At 36.3% G+C, this 21,681-nt stretch overlaps 1 protein-coding gene across 2 annotated transcripts in view; it reads right to left on the minus strand.

The window, feature by feature from the left end:
• PPP2R3A (protein phosphatase 2 regulatory subunit B''alpha) overlaps positions 1-21,681 on the minus strand; it is a 108,459-nt gene that overhangs the window by 34,316 nt on the left and 52,462 nt on the right. For both annotated transcript variants that reach the window (XM_090284298.1, XM_090284299.1), the window contains exons 7-9: positions 18,403-18,559; positions 15,758-15,806; positions 15,215-15,304 (exon numbers count right to left, since the gene is read on the minus strand). In XM_090284298.1, the coding sequence (XP_090140424.1) occupies positions 15,215-15,304; positions 15,758-15,806; positions 18,403-18,559 (296 nt within the window). The remainder of the gene's footprint in view (positions 1-15,214; positions 15,305-15,757; positions 15,807-18,402; positions 18,560-21,681) is intronic.

The following is a 21,681-nucleotide window of genomic DNA, read 5'->3' on the forward strand; positions in this document are numbered from 1 at the left end:
TGGGGGGAAAAAAAAAAGAAAGAAAACCAATAGGGCTCGCATCCATGAGAACAAACAAGATTATAGGGAGGTGAGAAACAGTTCTTAAACAGCTCATGGGCTCACTTACCTGCCGGTAGCAGGGCCCAGTACAGAAGCAGCTAATAGAAATGCCAAGACTTTTTGTGCAAGAGGCTCATTTCCTTATTAAAGTCTTGGCCTAAGGGGCAGGTATCTAATTTAACAAACACCTAGAGCCACCTGGGATACTCTCTGAGGATGGAGGCTAGCAGGTACCATCTTTATACTTTCACTCTGCCTTGCTCTAGCTAGTGGAGGCTACTCCTTGTGCCTCTCTCCAGTGGCAGCATCTCCAAAAGGGGAGCTTTTAAACACATTTGAAGCCCCAGGTTTTACTTCTGGTACCATACTTTTATGGCTGCCGCCCAGAAGATGCCCCTTGATTGTCTGACTCTGGAGGTTGGGGGCCTGTGTTCTTGGGTCCGATGACATGGAACAATTGGAGCAAGTTCTTGGCAGACCACCACATTCAGGCACTGCACGACAGCAGACTGAAACGTCCTGTCTTTCTGTGAAAGAGGCCTATTTGCTTGTCCAGGAGGTTGGGGCTGAGGCGCAGGCTTCTGGTTTGGCACACATCTAGTAACCTACGGAAGTGTTCTCAGGCAATGAAGGCTGGTGGATACAATATTTGAGTTCCCACTGCCATGCTCCAGCTTGCTGGTATCTCCCAGAAAAAAGCTTATACTACCCTTGTCTGATGTATCGACTTTTGTGGCTGCTGCCAGGGACATCTCTAGATTGTCTGGCTAAGGTGGTCTGCAGGGCTTATGCTCACAGGTTTCACAGGACTGTAACCAACAGAAAAATAATTCTTAAAGGGCTACTGTCCCCAGGGCACAGCAAAGAGCCACAGAAATAGGAGCCCAGTCTTTCTGTGAAAGAAGCCTATTAGCTTTTTTGTCATAGCTGCAGCCAGAGGACCAGGCTTCTAATTAACACATATCTAAGGGCTGACTAATCCTTTCCATGATGTGGGAGGCCGGGCACTATCTTCACCCTCTTTCTCTGATGTGCTCCAGAGGGCCACTATCTCCAAGAGGGGGGCTTTTACACACATCTGGTGCCCCAGTTTCTACAGCCATGGTTCCTGTGGCTGTTGCCGAGGGGGCGTCCATTGATTGCCTGGCTCTGGTGGCCAGGGAGCTTGCATTCCTAGGTACCACAGGACTATAACAATCAGAGAGACAGTTTTTGGCAGGTTACCACACCCACAGCACTGCACCTACAGCTGACTGAATCACACTCCTAGGCTTTCTGTGAAAGAGGCCTATTTGCTTATACTGGAGCTTTGGCCTGAGTGTCAGGCTTCAGGTTTGGAATACAGCCAGGGGCCTATGGAGGTGCTTTCAGGGAACATAGGCTGGTGGGCACCATCTTTGTGCTCTTCCTCTGCCTCACTCCAGCTTGCTGGTATTTCCCTGAAAGAACTGTATACACTAATCTGGTGCCTAGATTCTTTTGACTGCTACCCAGGGGACACCTCCAAATCACCTAGATCTGGTGGGACTGTGCTTGCAGTCCCAAGGACTATATACATTTGCATAATTTAAAAGCTGTTGCCTGAGTGTTGGCCTTTTAATCAGTCCGAATCTATGTGTTGAGATGCTCCCCTCTGTGATGCTGACAGGTCTTGGTATCAACAACTTGGAGCCATTAAAAATAAAAACAAGTCTGCTTGGACAATCACAAAAGTTTCAGAGACAACAAAAATCTAGGGCAGGGTTGAACAATAAGGTTCTTCTCCTGTACAAGGCCACTATTTCAAAAGTGGGAGAGGTGGTTATTTTATCTAATTTACAGAAACCAACACACAGAGTCAAACAGAATGAAGAAACAAATTATGTTCCAAACTAAAGAACAAGCTAAACTCCAGAAATAATCCTTAATGATATGGAGAAAAGTGATTTACCTGATAGAGTTCAAAATAATGATCATAAAGATATTCACTGAATTCAACAGAAGAATGAATGAACACAGTGAGAACTTCAAAGAGATGGGAAATGTAAAAAACTATCAGCAGCAGTCACAGAGCTGAAGAATATAGTAACATAACTAATAACAACAAAACACAAGAGGGGTTCAACACCAGACTGGATATAGCAGAAGAAAGGATAAGTCAACTTGGATACAGGGCTGTGGAAATAACCAAATTAGAGCATCTGAGTGAAAAAAAACAAAAAAACAAAAAAACCCTGAAGACAGTTTAAGGAGATTATGGTATAACATTAATCAGATAATCACTTGCATTACTAGGGTTCCTAAAAGAGCAGAGAGAAGCGGCAGATAACTTATTTGAAGAACTAATGGTGAAAACCCCCCTAAAATGGAGAAGGAAACAGACATCCAGATTCATGAAGTTCTGAGATCCAAATAAGAGGAACCCAAAAGACCCACACCATGACACATTATAATTAAAGTGTCAAAAGTTAAAGACAAGGACAGAACCTGAAAAGCAGCAAGAGGAAAAAAAAAACTTCCCATGTACAAGAGAACCCCTCACCTCTGCTTATACTAGTAGCAGAATATTCAGCAGAAACTTTGCAGGCCAGAGAGTGGCAAAATATATTCAAAGTACTGAAAGAAAAATAATTCCAATCAAGAATATGCTATCTGGCAAAGCTGTGAATCAGAACTGAAGGAGAGAGTTTTCTAAACAAAGCTAAAGGAATTCATCACCACTAAACTGGCTGTACAAAAAATGACAAAGGGACTTTCTTTAAGCTGAAAAGAAAGGGTGCTAATTAGTAATAAGAAAATATGAAAGTATAAATCTCATTGGTAAAAGTAAATATATTGTAAAGGTCGTAGATTAATCACTTAAAAAGCTAGTAAAAAGATTAAAAAACCAGGCCCATCTATATGCACCCTATAAGAGACTTACTCAGATATAAGAACACACAGAATCTGAAAATGAAGGCATGGAGAAAGATATTCCCTGCAAATGGAAACAAACAAATAAAACAGTTAATGAAAAGATGTAAAGCATGACATCAAAACATAAGAAGTGGAAGGGGGAGAGTAAAAATTTAGAGCATCAGAATGTGTTCAAGCCTAAGTTCTTACCAACTGAAATAGATTGTTTTTAATATAAACTGTTATATATAAGCCTCATGGCAACAACAAACCAATAACCTAGAGTACATACATGAAAGATAAAGAAATATAATCATACCACTAAAGAAAGTCATCAAACAACAAAGAGATCATGAGAAGAAAAGAACAGCAATAAATCAATTAACAAAACAGAAATAAGTATGTACATCTATCAAATGCAAATGGACTAAATTCTCCAATCAAAAGTGACAGAGTGTTGGAATGATTAAGAACACAAGGTCTATAAAGAGACTCAGTTCAGACATAAGGACACACAGAAACTGAAAATGAAGGCATGGAGAAAGATATCCCCTGCAAATGGAAACAAACAAACAAACAAGCAAGCAAACAAAAAAAGTTGGGGTAGCTAATACTTAATTCATACAAGACTTAAAAAAGAACTGTGATAAAAGACAAAGAAGGGCAGTGCAGAAAAAGAGGTCAATCCAACAGGAGGATAGGACATTTGTAAATATATATATGCACCTAATATATAGGAGCACTTAAGTATACTAACCAAATATTACAAGACCAAAAAGGAGAAATGATAGTATTACAATAACAATAGGGGACTTTCCCCACATTCATCAATGGAGAGCATCCAGACAGAAAATTAACACATTGTACGATGGACACACAAAATTACTTTTTTTGCAAACTGTGCATAGACTGTCTTTATCTTTCATAATAACAAAGAATACATTCTAAGTTAAGAAAATCATAGTTTTGTAAAGAAAGTTCAAAGTAGTTTTCAATTTATAGTGATTTTACATAACGATAATATCCACATGCATATTTCAAAAAATTGCCCACTCCTGCCGTAATACGTTGGCCCAAAACACCCTTGTACAATGTGTTAATAAGGAAACATTGGCCTTACATGACATGATAGACACAATGGACTTAATAGATAAATAGAGAACATTTATCAAAAAGCAACAGAATACACATTTCTAAGTGCACACAGAACTTTCTCCAAACAGATCATGGTAGGCCACAAAACCAGTGTGAATAAATTTTAGAAGTTTGAAATCAATGCCCTGGCCAGGTAGCTAAGTTGATAAGATCATCATCCCACTATGCCAAGGTCGCTGGTTCGATCCCTGGTTAGGGCACATATAAGGAGCAACCAATGCATGTATAAATAAGTGGAACAATAAATCAATGTTTCTCTTTCTCTCTCTGCTCATCTAAAATCAATGAAAAAAAAACTGAAATTATATCAAGCACCACTTCTAGTCACAACTGTATGAAACCAGAAAAAAATTAAAAGAAAAATGAAAAATTCACACATATGTGGAATTAACATGCTAATGAACAACCAATGGGTCAAAGGAGAAATCAAGAGATAGCAAAAAATGCCTGAGACAAATGAAAATTGAAATTCAATATACCAAAAACTGTGGGATCAGCAAAAGCTATTCTAAGAGGGAAATTCAAAGCAATGAGTATCTACATCAATAAACTAGAAAAATCTCGAACAACCTAACTGTACACTTCAAGGAACTAGAAAAAAATTAAGCCTAAATTTAGTAGAAAAAAGGAAATAACAAAGATCAAAACAGAAATAAATGACATAGAGAATAAAAAGTCGAAAAAAAAAGATCAATGAAACTAAGGAATGGTTCTCTGAAAAAAGAAATGAAGTTGATATAACTTTAGCTTAGAATCACCAAGAAAGAGGTCTAAAATAAATAAAATCAGAAATGAAAGAGAAAACATTGTGACTGATACCACAGAAACATAAAGGACTAAAAGAGACTAAAATGGATAATAACCAACAAATCTGACAACCTAAGAATACAGATATAGCCCTAGAAACATACAACCTACCAAAAGGAAACCATGAAGAAACAGAAAAATCTATTTCTGGTGAAGATGGAGGTGTAGGCAGACATGCTTTGCCTCCTTGCGGGACCATAGAAAGAATTATAATCAGACCTCAGAAACAAATAACAACCAGAACCATCAGCTAATCAAGCTATATGGAAGCCTGATAACCAAAGGTTTAAAGAAACAGCATTTATCCATACAGGTAGGAGGCGTGGAGTCACAGAGATTGGGCAGAGAGGTGGTGGGACTTAAGCAGCAGCGGCAGCAATGGCGGAATGGATGGTCTCACATTCACGTGTGGTGGATAAAAATTGGGAGGAATATCCTGGGAGCGAGCCATCCAAGCTCTAGACCAGACCACACAGTCCAGGGTTCCAGCCCAGGGAAGATAAACCCTCATTACCTCTGGCTGTAAATACCAGTGTGGGTTGAGGTGGTGGAAGAAACTGCTGGATTTTCACTGCTTAAAGGGCCTGCATGAACTTAGAATGTACGCAAACCCCAGGGCATCAGCTGGAAGGGTGCCAATCACATATAGAAAGTGGGTGAAACCAGAGGAAATGGGGCAAGTTCTGGGTGAACTGCCAGAAGCAACGCAGAGGCACTGTCCTCTCTCTGAGTCTGCTACCACAGACAGAGCCATAAAGCAGTGAAGTGGATGGCCCCACCTTGGCAAATGCCTAAGGCATCGCCCCACAAAATTTACAGGTGCCTTTGCTGTATAGGCCAAGCTACTAAGACAAGGAGTAAAAGCAGCTCTCCCTAATACACAGAAACTAATACAGGGAGGCTGCTAAGTTGAGGAGGCAAAAAAATATGGCCCAAAAGAAACAACAGAACAAAACCCCAGAAAAAGAACTAAATGAAACAGAGTTAGCCAACCTATCAGATGCAGAGTTCAGAACACTGGTGATAAAGATGCTCAGAGAACTCAAAGAGTAAGGCAAAAAAATAAAGGAAGAAATGAAGGTTATACAAGTGAAATAAAGTAAAATATACAGGAAACCAGCAGTGAAGGAAAGGAAGCTGGAATTCAAACCAACAATTTGGGAAAAAAGGAAGAAATAAACATTCAACCGGAACAGAAAGAAGAAACAAGAATGCAAAAATTGAGGAGAGGCTTAGGAACCTCTGGGACAACTTTAAATGTACCAACATCTGAATCACAGGGGTGCCAGAATAAGCAGATGAAGAGCAAGAAGTTGAAAACTTATTTGAAAAAAGAATGAAAGAAAACTTCCCTAATTTTGAGAAGGAAATAAACATACAAGTCCAGGAAGCAGAGAGTTCCAGACAAGTTGGACCCAAAGAGGACCACACCAAGACACATCATAATTAAAATGCCAAAGGCTAAAGATAAAGAGAGAATCTTAAAAGCAGCAAGAGAAAAGAAGAGAGTTACCTACAAAGGAGTACCCATAAGAGTATCAGCTGATTTCTCAAAAGAAACTTTGCAGGCAAGAAGGGACTGGCAAGAAGTATTCAAAGTTATGAAACGCAAGGGCCTACAACCTAGGTTACTCTATCCAGGAAAGCTATCATTTAGAATTGAAGGGCAGAGTAAGTGCTTCCCAGACAAGGTAAAGCTAAATGAGTTCTCTATTACCAAGCCCTTATTACATGAAATGTTAAAGGAATTTATTTAAGAAAAAGAAGATCAAAACTATGAACAGTAAAATGACAAACTCACAACTATCAACAACTGAATCTAAAAAACAAAACCAAACTAAGCAAACAACTAGGACAGGAACAGAATTATAGATATGGATATCATTTGGAGGGTTATCAGCTGGGAGAGGGAAGAGGGAGAATGGGGGAAATGGTGCATGGATTAAGAATAATAATTGGTAGGAACAAAATTGATAGGGGATGTTAAGAATAGTATAGGAAATGGAGAAGCCAAAGAATTTAAAACCATGGACTTGAATTAAGGTGGGGGGTATTGCTGGAGGGAAGGGGGTTACTGAGTAGAGGGTGAGAAAGGGGGGAAAAATGGGACAGTTGTAATAGCATAATCAATAAAATATACTTAAAAACATAAATAGTAAAATCTGAACAGACCAGTTACTAGTATGATAGATTGAATCAATAATCAAAATTATCCCAACAAACAAAAATTCAGGACCAGACAACTTTATTGGTAAATTCTACTGAATGTCCCAGAATTAATATTAATCCTTCTCATAAAACAGAAGAGGGAACACTTACAAACTTGTTTCACAAGGTCAGCATTACCCTGATAACAAAACCAGAAAAGGATTTTGCAAGAAAATTAAATTACAGGCCAATATTCCTGATGGAATAATGTAAAAATGGAATAATGTTGTAAAAATCCTCAACAAAGTAGTAGCTGACTGGATTCAATAGTATATTAAAAGAATCATATCACGATCAAGTGGGAGTTATTACAAGGATGCAAGGATGGTTCAACATTTACATATCAATGTGACAGAACACATAAACAAAATGAAAGAAAAAATATGGTCATCTCAATAGAGGCAGAAAATGCATTTGACAAAATTCAACATCCATTTATGATAAAAACTCTCAACAACATGCGTGCAGAGGGAATGTACCTCAACATAATAAAAGCCATAGATGAGAAACCCAGAGCTGAAAGCTTTCCCTTAAGATTAGGAACAAGAGTCTCCCCACTTTTATTCAATGTAGTACTCAAAGTCATAGCCAGAATAATTAGGGAAGAAAAAGAAACAAAAGGCATCAAACTGGGAAGAAAGAAGGAAAACTGTTACTATTTGCAGATGAAAACCCTAAATACTCCACCAAAACCATTGTTAGAACTAATAAATGAACTCAGTAAAACTGCAGGATTCACAATCATTACAAAAATCTGTTGCATTTCTTTTCTTTTTTTTGGAGGGGGTCATAATACAAATTTATATGCTTACAATTAAAAAAATTTATTTAAATTTATTGTTTTTCTATTACATTCGTCCCACTTTTTCCCCCATTGCTCCCCCCTACCCAGCCCACCCCTTCTCCCAGTCAATCCTCACCCCATTGTCCATGTCCATGGTCATTTATACTAGTTCCTTGACTAGACCCTTCCCCTACTTACCCCCCTTTCTCCCTCCCCCTCACCTCTGTTGCATTTCTATAACCAACAACAAACTAGCAGAAAGAGAAATTAACAATCCCATTTATAATTGAATCAAAAAGAATAAAATACCTGGGAATAAATTAAGCCAAAGAGGTGAAAGGTTTGTATACTGAGAACTATAGGTGAAAGATTTGTATACTGAGAACTATAGGTGAGAGATTTGTATACTGAGAACTATAGGACAGTTAAGAAAGAAAATAATAAAGATACACATAAATGGAAAGATATCCCATGCTCATGGGTTGTTGGAATATTGTTAATATGTCCATACTACCCAAAGCAATCTATAGATTCAATGCAATCCCTATCAAAATTCCAATGGCATTTTTCAAAGAAATAGAACAAACAGTCCTACAATTTGTATGAACCACAAAAGAATATGAATAGCCAAAGCTGTCTTAAGCAACAAGAACAAAGTGGGAGGCATCACACTATCTGATTTCAAAATAAACTAAAAACCTTAGTATTCAAAACAGTATGGTACTGGCATAAAAACAGAAACATAGATCAATGGAATAGAATAAAGAGCCCAGAAATAAACCCACACATATATGGTCAATTGATTTATGACAAAGGATCTAAGAATATACAGTGGGGAAAGGGACATTCTCTTCCATAAATGGTATTAGGAAAAGGACACCACACACAAAAGAATGAAACTGGACCACTATCTTACCCCATATGCAAAAATTAATTCAAAATGGATTAAACACTTGAATGTAAGACTTGAAACATAAAACTCCTAAAGGAAAACAGGTGACAAGCTCCATGACATAGGTCTTCGCAATGATTTTTAAAATCTGACACCAAAAGCAAAGGCAACAAAAAACAAATACTGAACCAAAAACCAAATCCTTCATTCTGTTAATACGATATGACACTTACTGATTTGCATATACTGAACTGCCCTTGCATCCTAGGTATAAACTCCACTTGATCATGGTGTATGATCATATTAATGTGCTGCTGAATTCCGTTTGCGAGCATTTTGTTGAGGTTTTCTGCATCTATGTTCATCAAGATTTCTGGCCTGTAACTTTCTCTTCTTGTGGTGTCCTTGTCTGGCTTTGGTGTAAAGGTAATGCTGGCCTCATAAAATGAATTTGAATGTATTCCGCCTTTTAAAATATTTTGGAAAACTTTGCCCTGACTGGTGTGGCTCAGTTGGTTGGGCATCGTCTGTAAAATGAAAGGCTGCTGGTTTGATTCCTGGTCAGGACACATGTCTGGGTTGAGGGTTTGGTCCCTGGTTGGGGCACATATGAGTAGCAACTGATTGATGTTTCTCTCTCACACGGATGTTTCTCTCCCTTTCTTTCTCTCTCCCTTCCCCTTTCTCTAAAAATAAATAAATAAAATCTTTAAAATTTTTAGAAAAGTTTGAGGATTGGAATTAATTTTTTTAACTGGTAGAATTCTTCTGGGAATTCATCAGGTCTTGGGCTTTTCTTTTTTGGGAGGTTTTTGATTAGTGATTCTATTTCCTTACTCATTATTGGTCTGTTCAGATTTTCTGTTTCTTTATGCTTCAGTCTTGGTAGGTTGTATGTTTCTAGGAATTAATACATTCTTCTAGGTTATCCAATTTGCTGACATACAAATGTTCTTAATAGTGTCTTGTGATGCTTTGTATTTCTGTGGTATCATTTCACTCTCCTTCTCCCATAGGGAGGGTGTCTCTCCCCACGCTAAGCTGCCTGGGTTTAGGGAATGGGATAACATGGGTAATATGGTATTTTCCTTTCTATCCTCTTCAATACATCTTATTTCTGTGCTCTACCCACATGCTGCAGCTTCTTATCTGGAATCTTTATATCTTGTGAAGGTATTTTTGCACATGGATAGTTGATCAAATTGATGTTTCTGCAAAGGGTATGAGCAGTGGAAACTTATGCCATCTACCTTGCTGATTTCAGTCTCTTATGGTTAAATTTTAAAATTACGTACATGGCCTAAATCCCATTTCGATTTCCAGTTACAATGCACTTTTTAGAATGGTTCTCTAACGTTCATATCTTGTATTTTCATTTTTTTCTTTCTGAAAGGCTTTATCTTCTGAACATTGTTTTTCATTTCTGCTATCATAGTTTCGATCTTCCAGAGGTATTTTTGGTTCCCTAAATGTTCCTTTTATAAAAAGTATCATTCTGTTTATGTTCAGTAAATGTAATTTCTCTTATCTCTGAGGATATCAGTAACAGTGTCTTCATTGTTGTTGCTGAAGGTTTCTTTTCCCTGAAATTTTGTTTCATCTAAGTTATTTCCCCCCTTTCTATTTGTCTGGTTTCTATCTTTTATGTAAGAGGCTTTACTCAGGTATTTAGTGACCCTTTGTTCTCTGCTCATACTTAAGAGCAAATGCTAAAAAGCTGATTGAAAGTTCTGACCTATGCGTCTGTTGACTCTGGGCTTTAATGATTTGGCTGGGTTGTTTCATTGGGGAGGACCTGATGTCCAATCTTCACGTTTTTATTCTCGGGCGGGACAGATTTTGCAGAAAAACATCTTTTAATCTTCTACGTGGAGATTTAGGATAGGTTGCTAGAATTCTGTGAGTTGAGTGAGGAATGAAGTCTGGTCATCTCAGTGCTCAGTACGCATATATTCATTTAATGTGTTTTCAATGTGGTACCTATACCTTCAGTTGTTTCTAGTACTTCCCAGTCCAGAGGCTCTTTATTTTACACTCTCCAGGGAATAACTCACCAGGCTTCTGCCTGGGGAGAGGAGATGTCCTGAATATCAACTGTTTCTTTAAACAAACTTTATATAAACTGTTCTGATTTTTGGCTCTATCTTTACCTTGCCCCCTCTTCCAAGGTTCCCGGTATCCCCAAGACCTGAATGTTTGGAGCTTTGTGCTAAGTATACCCAGTTCCTTCTTAGTCTTTACCTCTGGTGGCTTAGGATTCGAACAGTCTTCTAAGTTTATTTATTTTCCAGTTTGCAAATCTTTATTATTATCTCTTCTTCTTTGTCCTTTGTTATTATGGATATATTTCTTGAATAAAAATCTATTAACTATCATTTTAAAGAATTTCAAGAGAAGTCAAAAGTACTGTATGTGGTTAAGTTGCTATCTTCACCAGACACTTATTCACACTCTCTTATGGCTATGTCATCATTTAGCACTGTCACTTAGGGTAGCAAGTATAGCCATGTCATCAATTAATCACAGAATATAAAGCCAACAGCATTAATTGGTAACAAGGAACAATATTTTTCTATAAAGAGCTACTGATTTATGGCAAAGTAAAACTCTGGGAAAGTTCTTGGAGACCCTTGATTAAATTCTTTCAATGGTTTAGAAAAATCTGTTTGAGGAGAGAAAGGTGAAAATAACTAAGTGGTGACTATTAATTGTTTTCAAGTAAGTCACACTAAGATGTGTGTATCTTTATCCAGAAAGATAAATTTTACATTATTTCAACAAACTGAATTTTTAACACTTGCAAAATTCTTTTGAGAAATCTATTCTAAAAATTGTAACAGCCTGATGTTTAATGTTACCACCAAAGAACAGAGGAGACATTTATTGGATCCAATGAATATGAGGTGATGGAGTCTGGCCATGGGGAGGCCCAGACATATCACATTTGAGCGTTTTACAAGGGGCAGAGTACCTCCCCACTTGGAAACACTTCCTGATGGTGAGAAAAACCCTGGGGAGAGAGCTCATGGGCAGAGGGCTCTGTAATGTTGTAATGTGTGGTTGTTACATATATGGTCATTTTTTTTTTCCTGATGATTTTCTTTTCTTTTTTTTTAAATTGAATTTATTGGGGTGACATTGGTTAATAAAATTATATAGGTTTCAATCACACAACTGTACATCATCTGTGTATTGTATTGTGTCTTCACCACAAGTCTCCTTCTGTCATCATTTATCCCACCTTTACCCTCTTCTACCTCCCTTCATGCCTCTTCCCCTGTGGTACTCATCACACTGTTGTTTGTGTCTGAGGATTTTTCTTTTTTTTAACGTAATCCCTTCGCCTTTTTCACCCAGCCTCCAACCGCCGTCCCCTCTGACAGCTGTCAGTCTGTTTCTCTCTATCTCTGAGTCTGTCTCTATTTTGCTTGCTAGTTTATTTTGTTTATTAGATTCCACATGAGTGAAATCATATGGTACTTGTCTTTCTCTGAGCATAATGCTCTCCATGTCCTGAATAGTACAAAAAGGACAGTAGACTGCCCTTTGGTCTATTAGGTTTCTTGGTGTCTTGAAATTCTTTATTACTTAAGATAATAGCAATGAGGATAATAGAAAGAAAATTACTCTTTATTTTGACAAATACTTAATAGGACTGAAGTGAAAGTCAATTTATTTTACTGAGAAATATAAACTAAATTATTTAAGCCAGTTGCATTTTCAATTAAGAACAAGATACAAGAGTCTATACAATAAATAAAGCTAAAGCATACACTTCAGTTCTTTGTAATAGTCCATAAGAGAAAAAGAAAGCTAGAATGCCAAGAAAGATATACTGCCTCATATTTGCTGAAGTCATGTGATAGCTACCTTTAAATATTTGAGAGTATCATGTGGTAGATAAATCAGATGTAATTCTGTAGGTATTAGAGAGCATAAAAAGGATCAATGTACAAAAGAGATAATGTTTTTGGGCTTAAAGCTAGATAATTCAAACAATATACCTTAGTATGCAGTTATTTGTTCCTGAAAGTTTAGAAGCAGTGGCTGGCTGATGGCTAAACACATACAGGACATGTTCAGAGGACATTTTATTATTGGAAATAATAAAATATTTTTCAACGCAGATTTTTTTTCTTACCAAAGGCAACATTTTCTCAGAGTCTAGAAGTAATGACTATTCATGACAGGAAAACTGAAAACAAACAACCAGAAAAACCACAAAAAGAATAACTACCCAAAGAGAACCAGTATTACATTTTTGCTGTATCTTTCACCAATTTTTGGTTTTAAAGCATAATTATATTCACGGCAAACTGTAGACATAAATAAGATTACCTCTTGCCCTTGTCCTTAGGCTGAATAAAACTAAGTTCTGTTCTGGAGATTTCTCACCCCTGATATAAACTCCTTAGGAAGTAACTAAACGTATATTCCTCTGCATATTCAGCATACATATTTAAGCATCTACTACCTTCAAAGGCACTGGCCGATTGCCCTCAGACACAAAGGCGAATGAGGTAATTGGTGGAGAGAATACCTAGTCAGAAGACCGAGGTAGAAGCAGAACATGATAAAAACCAGGAGTAAAGGGTGGTTAAATGACACACCGAAAGAGGTGTGCCAAGAGCCTGTCCACAAAAACAACTTACCCAAAGACGCTTTCTATATCTAACCCTGACAGGAACTGGCTCAGGAAAGACTCAAGATCCTAACTCTGTAAGCAGTACAACAGGTCCTTGAATAACTTCATTTCATTCAACGTTGTTTTGTTATAATGCTGATGTGATGCTATAGGAACTTAATTCTTGTTTATATCAATTAGCTTATGATGAAATTGGTTTCATTCTATGTCGTTTTGCTTAAAGTCACAGAACCTACTGGCAGCATTGAGTGATGACTTGCAATGTTTTATACAACACTCATCACACTTTAGTAAGTGTGTTGTTTCTTTCATGAAACTCGTCTATTCCACCATGTCTTTTATAAGCCACAAACCTGTTTTTTTGCAAAGTGTTGCCTACTACATTTTGTTAAATAAGAGTTTGATTTAGATGTATAGATATTTTCTTCATTATGTTAAAAGTTAAGTTGAACGGTCTTGTGCTCACATTCTACTTTAGGAAAGCAATGTGAAGCACTGACAACAAAATACACTGGAGCGGCTAGTAGTGCCACTAGGTGCCAAGGAAACAAACATCAGCAAGCCAAAATCAGGAGTTACTTTCTTCTGTGATTAGCCTAATTTGGAGTCTCTCATGCAGTAAAGAATTTCAGAACACCAAAAGAAACCTCTTTCAGGGATTCCATAGCCTAGCTGGTAGAAAGATAAGACATGTAAACATGCTGTCTTGCATCCTGAGCCATATATTATATAGTGATAAAGAGGTGATAGAGAGCCCAGGATTTAGTCATACAGACCTGGATTTGGATCCAAGCTAGGTCACTTACTAGGTCTACAACCTCTCAGAACTTCTGTTTCCTCAACTATAAAATGGGACAGCTGACACCTAAACTCACAGCGATATGATGGTTAAATAATCCACTGAGTATGAAATACTTGTTAAAGGGCAAAGAATAAAGCCTTAACAATATGTTAGCTGTTAGGTGAGAGGAAGGCAACATGAAAGGCAGAAAAGGGGCACAAAAGAAATCTTCTGACTCAAAAGACCTTTTCTGGCAAAATCTCGTAGGTCACTATCCAGTTATGGATTTTAAGGTATGAAAAGTTGATCTGAAGGATTCTGCTTCTGATAATGATAAACGAAGTGTTTTGGTTAAATCAACCCCCCTCTCCCATGCCGCCCCCACTAAGAAAACCTGGAGAAAACATTTTGTTTGAAGGCATTGGACTATTAACAGGGCAGTGAAAAATTAGGGGGCCAGATCTAGAAGGAAATCCAGAGAGGAGGAGCCTGGCACTTGAGACCTCTTTCCCTTGGGGCATCTGATGATCCTGGAAGAAGGGCCTGGGATGTTGAGAAGTTGAACTTTGAGTTGCTGGTATTTTGGAAATAAGTTTTGGGTCTATCTTCCTAAGAGAGGTGAGTCTGCAGTTTTATTCTCTTGTACGTGATTCTCTGGTTTTGGTATCAAGTTGATACTGGCTTCATCCACAATTTGCTCTTCATTCCCTCTCCTATTCACTACTGAACCATAAAGATCACAAAACATAAATTCACAGTATCTATACCCACATTCCATATAAATGCTTACTAGTCCCACTTACCCCTCAGGATAGCTCATATGTCATTTCACCTTTGCTTCTGGGGATAACAGCACTTTTCTCGATATGCTGTAAGATTCTGGGTTCAGTCTGAGGCAGAGACTATGTCTAATACATCTTGGTGCCACTAGGTCGAATTGGCATTCACTAGGTATGTATGCATCATGACGTTTTCAAGCTTGTTCATGTGTTTAACATCTTGGCAAAGGAAACTCAGAAGTCATACCTGGTGGGGTTCCTTTTATCTTCCTCAGATATCAAAAACCAAACGAAATCTGCATAGCTCATTCTTCCCTCTCTTTGTACTGTTTTTCCCCTGGGAAAGAAAAAACACATGGTTTTAAAGTTTCCTGAGAAATTACTCAGATAAATTCAGTATGATGATAGACAAAGAAATAAAGCAATATCTTCCTTTGGAAATTAAGTTAAGCGTAAAAAAACTAGAATGCTGGAAACCTCACAAGGGTAACTCCTTCCATGGTCTACCTTGTTTTCAAAGGCCTAGAGGGTAAAACCAGACAGCATCTGCAGATATGTAGAAAAAAATCTGGTTGGTAATTTAAATGCAAATAACCACCAGGATCAAATACTGCCACCTGTATTTAGATAAAGGACTAATGCTCATATATTAATGAATTACTACTGTTTAGTATAAAGCCATGACTATATATATTGAGGGTATTTTCTGACCTACAACACTACTAAATTACACAGGAAGCCTGTTATTGTTTTACTTAGTTTATTTTTAAATTCAGGTGCTTTTTCTTACCTTGTTACTGCCCCAGAGAATATCCTTTCAATAATTCTGTTTGAGGAAGCTAAGTATAAGTAAAAAAGCACAAAGTTAGTTAAAAACACACTCCATAAAGGCAGTACTTTTGGGAAATTTGTTTTCAGTAGCTACAAGCTAAAACATAATAATCTTCCATGAGACTATGAGTAATTAAAATTTTACTTACGAATAATTTATACTTTTTGAAAAGAATATGAGGCATGTCAATCAATCAATCATTTTTAAAAAAGAACAAGCAAATGAATGTGCCTGATAGCTGGAATGTATTAATATAGTTGAGTATCAAGTTAGTTCTGGACATCCTGGCAACTAAGACAAAAATGTATGCAAGTTGTATTGATCTTGTTATCTAATAAGACAAGTTTTCTTTAAAACAAGACAGATTTTATCCTAGCATTCAATTCAAGGGGGAACTGATCAACTCCCAATATAAGGAATGTTAAATAAAACAATGAAGAATGCTTTCAAATAGACTTTTACAAACGATACCAAAACATACCATAAACATAGTTTTCATATTCTCATTCCATAAAAGTCCAGGTTATAGCATGATATAATGTATACTTTTTAGAAATCCCATCAATACATTTTATTCAAAGAGAGAGGCAAATATATCTTAAGATAGTATGTTGCTTTTGATGATAGATCCTAGATAATCTAGAGCAGCGATTTTCAACCATTTTTATATTATGGCACACATGAAAACAAATTACTAAAATTCTTGGCACACCAAAATAAATTTTTTTGCCCATCTGAAAAAAAGATAGGTATAAAAGAGGTATAATTTTTATTCAGTTACACTGGATTGCTATTGTTTTGTTGGCTGTTGTCATTTTTTATTTGACAATCTAAGGGAAAAGAGGGCAGTACCCCTGACTCAATAGTTGGGTATTGCATGTTTTAGAAATTCTTGCGGCACACCAGTGTGCCTGCCATGGCACAGTGGTTGAAAATCGCTGCTCTAGAGTAGCATACCTCGTTGTGGGTTGAAAATAACCAAAAGCATTTGTTTTTTTCAAAAAAGAAAATGACAGTGGATCTCAGACCTAGGGAGGTGGTGAGGATAGAAATCTGTTCTTTTAACAAGTGCCCCAGACAATGGCATGCACACTAAAATTCCAGAACCAACGATAAGGTCATTAGAGAGTTAGCAGCAATCAGCATCTAACTCTTCTGCATAAAGTTAGGTACAGTCAACAAAAAGGTAAGTTAGTTTTGGCTGAAGAATGTTGAGAATATGGGTGTCAGTACAGCCACGTCTGGCTACATATCAAAGCTTATATACGGACCTCTAGACTTTGTTGAACATTGGTTTATGGAGTTAATAATTTGAACTATGTAGAAAAGAGGGCTGTATAGAAAAGACAAGGATATTTAATTTCAAAGCTAAAGTATTTTTGAAAGTCTTTTTTAGATTTGGAAGGTTTAGCCTCCTAAAACCAAAGACCATATTGTCCCATTATGGAAAGGTTGGAGGGTGGACAATTACACAGTTTCAGTGGGCCCTTTGTCATGCAGGCCTGGATGCCTGTTTCTCTGGACATCATCTCTTTAACATGACTATGAGTTGTACGTGTGGATATACTATAGTTAGGGACATACTAAGAATTATGGTTATGTCAGCCAGAGCCCATAGGGTTTTCCATGACCTCGGAAGGCTGGCTCATATATAGATGATCTGGCCACTGGTAATCAGAAAGTGCATCACTAATAAAGCTGACCCGATGAATATCTCTATCTTTATGCTATTTTGGTGACAGGAAGGTTGTAAATACTTGAATAAGAGAGGATGTAGTACTAAAATGCTTATCAAATAAATATATTTGAGTATTTTCCTTTTCATGCCTGGTTGTCACCTGAGAATCTGAGAGACAGAACTCTGTTTCTTAAATATGAAAGTTCTAAAAACTTGACATCATATAGAATGAACCTTTTCTTAAGATATATATAGATATGCCAAATAGCAGAAGTAAAATTCAATACATTCATATAAGGTTTGTACTCTACTGCATCTAAAAGGCTAAAAAGATTGATTTAAAAAAAATCATTAGTGTCTGAGAAGACATTTAAGAATAGAACAGGGACAATCAATCTTAGAAGAATGAATCAATGTATCTTGGTGCTTTGTGATGTATGACTTTCTGTTTTTTGACAAATGAAAGCACACAAACTTCATCAGCCAAAAAGAATTAAATTCCAAAAGGTAAGTTTTTATAAGTGTTCTTGAAAACACTGACATATTAGAAACATTATTTTCATCTATGGCTGTGCATAAATATTATAAAATAAATTTATAAAAGTATATAATATTCCTTTTCAAATAAATTTTATACAGGTGTGGATCTTATTCAATTCATTATCAGAAGATAAACATCACTTCTTAGACTCTCCAAGTCCTCAAAACTAACACTCTTAATTGCTTATTTACCTCCAAACCCCTTCTCCTGCACCTGGCTTCTAAATAAAAAATTAGTATTTTCACTCATTCCCACTTAAAAAGTCTTGGCCCTCTAAAGAGTACAGAATTTAAGAAATGGGAATTCCCCCTAATGAGTGGAGAAAATTTATACAACTCTTACCTTCTTTAAAACAGTTAAGTCTAAACATCTATAGAAACTCACCCTGGTCATTGTATCGAGATAGATCGGCCTGGCTGATGTAGAGGTCATGATCACTATCTAGTTCCCAGAATTTACAATAAATAACATAAAAATGTTCATAGGAAAAGTAGTCTGTGATTTGGTTTATATCTTCTTCTTCTTCCAAAAGGGCTAGAGTCTGAAATGGTATGAATAAAGAAAATTTATTTTAAAATTATGAAAACCAAGCTTTGGCCATTATACAGAATCTAGTAAATTTTTATTTTAAATTGAATTAAAAGTTTTGGTTTTGGTATCAAACTGGGAATTTTAATAGGGAACCTCATCCTTCCTTTAATCATCTGATCAATCTATAAGCATTTATGAGCTCTGTAATATGCTTAGCAAATCATTAGATGCTGTGGAGGATTTAATAGCAAGAAAAGGAAAGGACCATCACCAAGGGGACTGCAGCCTATTAGAGGTCCCCAGACTAGCAAGCACAGAACAATTAGACAACAGGCTTAGTTACATGGCCATATACTGACATCACTTTTAATGTCAAGGTTATGCAGAGTGACCATCTATTCTATTATGAAGAGTGGGCATCCATATACAGGGCTTGGTTTTGTAATGAAATGACATTTACCATAAAGGTGACTTAGGTATACCATTGTGATGATGCGTGGTGGCCCGGCACGGAAGCATGGTGGGGTTGCGGGGGTGGGGTGGGGTGTGTGAAGCTTCAGAGCCCTGAGCTGGAAGTAAATTTGGGTCCCCCCTGACTCACTTGTGCACCCTTAGGGAAAACACCAGAAACAATGATTTTGAAACCAGAATTCTTAAAATTAGCCAAATTACTATGTAAATGGGCAGATAAAGAAGACAGTGTCAGAAATGAAAGACTCATAAAGAAGAAACCAAAGGAAACTTAGGAAATAGAAAAAACAAAATAAAATGACAAATAATAGCCAATATATTAACAATCACAATAAAGATATATGAGTTAAATTTCCCTATTAAAAAATTTCAGATTGAGTATAAAAACTGAACCCCCCCCAAACAAATCTAGATATATACTGTCTAGAAGAGATAAGTCTAAAATAAAATTTAAAAGGGAAAAAAAAAAAAGAGAGATGAACAAACACATATTATCTAAATCTTAATAGAGAGAACACATGTGTCAATATTATGGGGAAATGAAATGGAATTCAAGATAAAAAACATTAAGGAACAAAGGTTACTATTTCATAATGTAAATATATTACTTTGATAAAAATATTTTCTAAAATATAAATACTGGGCAAACAATATGCTTTGTCAAATTGAAAACAACATAAATTATTAAATTATGGGAATTTACTCAACAGGAGATATGCATCCAGTAAAAATTACGAAGTCTATATAAAATTAAAGGAAAACTATGATGTGGTAAGTGCAAAATACACAATACATAATACATAATTGCACACATTAAGAACTATGTAATATCCTAAACTCCAAATATGCATATGAATGAGACTATAAGAACACATACAAAAATGGTATTAGTTGTCTTATGGTGACAGAATGTGAACGTGATTTTTGTTTTCCAAATTTGCTTGTAATATTTTATTTTATAAAATTCTCTTTAACGTATAAAAAGCAGAATATGTATAATAAAACAAATCTTGAGAAACAAGCAGTTCTCATTTTCATAAAATGAAAAAAATGAATAACTTCTACTGTTGGTGAGCATATAAGTGTAAGTATGAATGAGTACAGGCTTTTAGAAAGGAAAATTTGCGGGATCAAATTGAAAATGCTCACACCATTTGATCTAGCATTTCCCTCCAGTAGTCTATTCTAGAGGAATTCTTATTCATATACACACAAGAGGAAAGTAGAAGGATGTTCACTACATCGTTGTTCAGGGAAAATATGAAAATGACTTTAACACCATCAGTAGAGGAATATGTAATTGATTACAAATGGTATAGCCATGCCATAGATTGTGCAGTAGTTAAAAGAATGATATAAATTTATTTGAACAGGAATGAAAAGAATGTTAAGACATATTGTTAAGTAAAAAGAAGAAAACAAAAAAACAAAAACAAAAAATAACTCAAGTTAACAGAATAGTATGATCACATATATTTAAAAAACTCAAAAGAGCAGCCATACAAAACAAAACTATATACTTCATGTATATATAGATATATAAAACCACAGGGGATGAAATGGCAGGATGAAGAGATAAACAGTGACTTCAGATTATTATTCCAGATATGTTCATGTCATTAGAATGTTTTATGAGCATACAGTCATGTGCTAAGAGGAAGGCTAAGGAGAAGGGTAGGGAAGAAAACAGAGGGGAAAATAAGTCATGCTCTTGGAAGCACAACACTTGAGTTCTATTTCCAGTTCAGCCACCTACTTGCTGTTTGATCTTGTCTTAGTCATTCAACCATACTTGGGCCTCAAATTTTATCATAATTAAAAAAAAAATTACGGATTATAATAATGATCCAGAAACTACAAATTCTAATGTGCTTCAGGAATGTGAGGTGTAAGGCCTCTTCTATGGAATTGTTGTCATTTCAACACACCCCATATTACCTACTGAGAGCTCAGGCATGCACTAGGCATTCAATAAATGTTAATATAACTGTGATGATTACTGTTCATTTAGAATACAAAACATTTGTATATTTAATATGGGCTGCTATTTTTGCCAAGTCTTCATTACTTTGTCACAGATAAAGATAGGAAAAAAAAAAGAGTAAATAATGTTGTTTAATATATAGCCTAAACTTCATTTAGTATAATTCATTTAAAATATATTTCATGTATTTTCAAGTGTGAACAATAATGCCTTTTTCAGGTTAATAGAAGCTTGCACAATCAGGCATGAAGATTGCGTCGGTAAAAGTTTCCCACTAGTGGTCAATGTTTTCTCATAAAATAAATACAATAAGTGAATGAAATGTAGTCTTTCTAAAAGGAATATTTAGTACTTTCTTTCCAGCAGGATCTGGATAGAGTCATTGATCAAAGGATTAAGTTGAAATTTTTCTATTTGTTTTGCAAGGCCTTTCTCAACCCAGCCCCATCTCATCCCTCATGTCTCATCATTGGTCACTCTCTCTGTGGAGCCTTTGGCCACTTAGGACTTTCTATTGAGTACGGTATTGTACTGTCATGCTTCTGGGCCTTTGCTTATGCTGCTTCCTTTATCTGGAATCCCCTTTTGTTCTAACTTCTTTATCTTGGTAAATTCCTGATATCTCCAAGGTCAAGATCACATACCAGTCCTTCTGTGAAGTCTTCTTTGAATATTTA

Source organism: Furipterus horrens, unplaced genomic scaffold, assembly GCF_987537825.1.
Source record: "Furipterus horrens unplaced genomic scaffold, mFurHor1.1.pri manual_scaffold_7, whole genome shotgun sequence".
In the NCBI taxonomy this organism is placed as follows: domain Eukaryota; kingdom Metazoa; phylum Chordata; class Mammalia; order Chiroptera; family Furipteridae; genus Furipterus; species Furipterus horrens.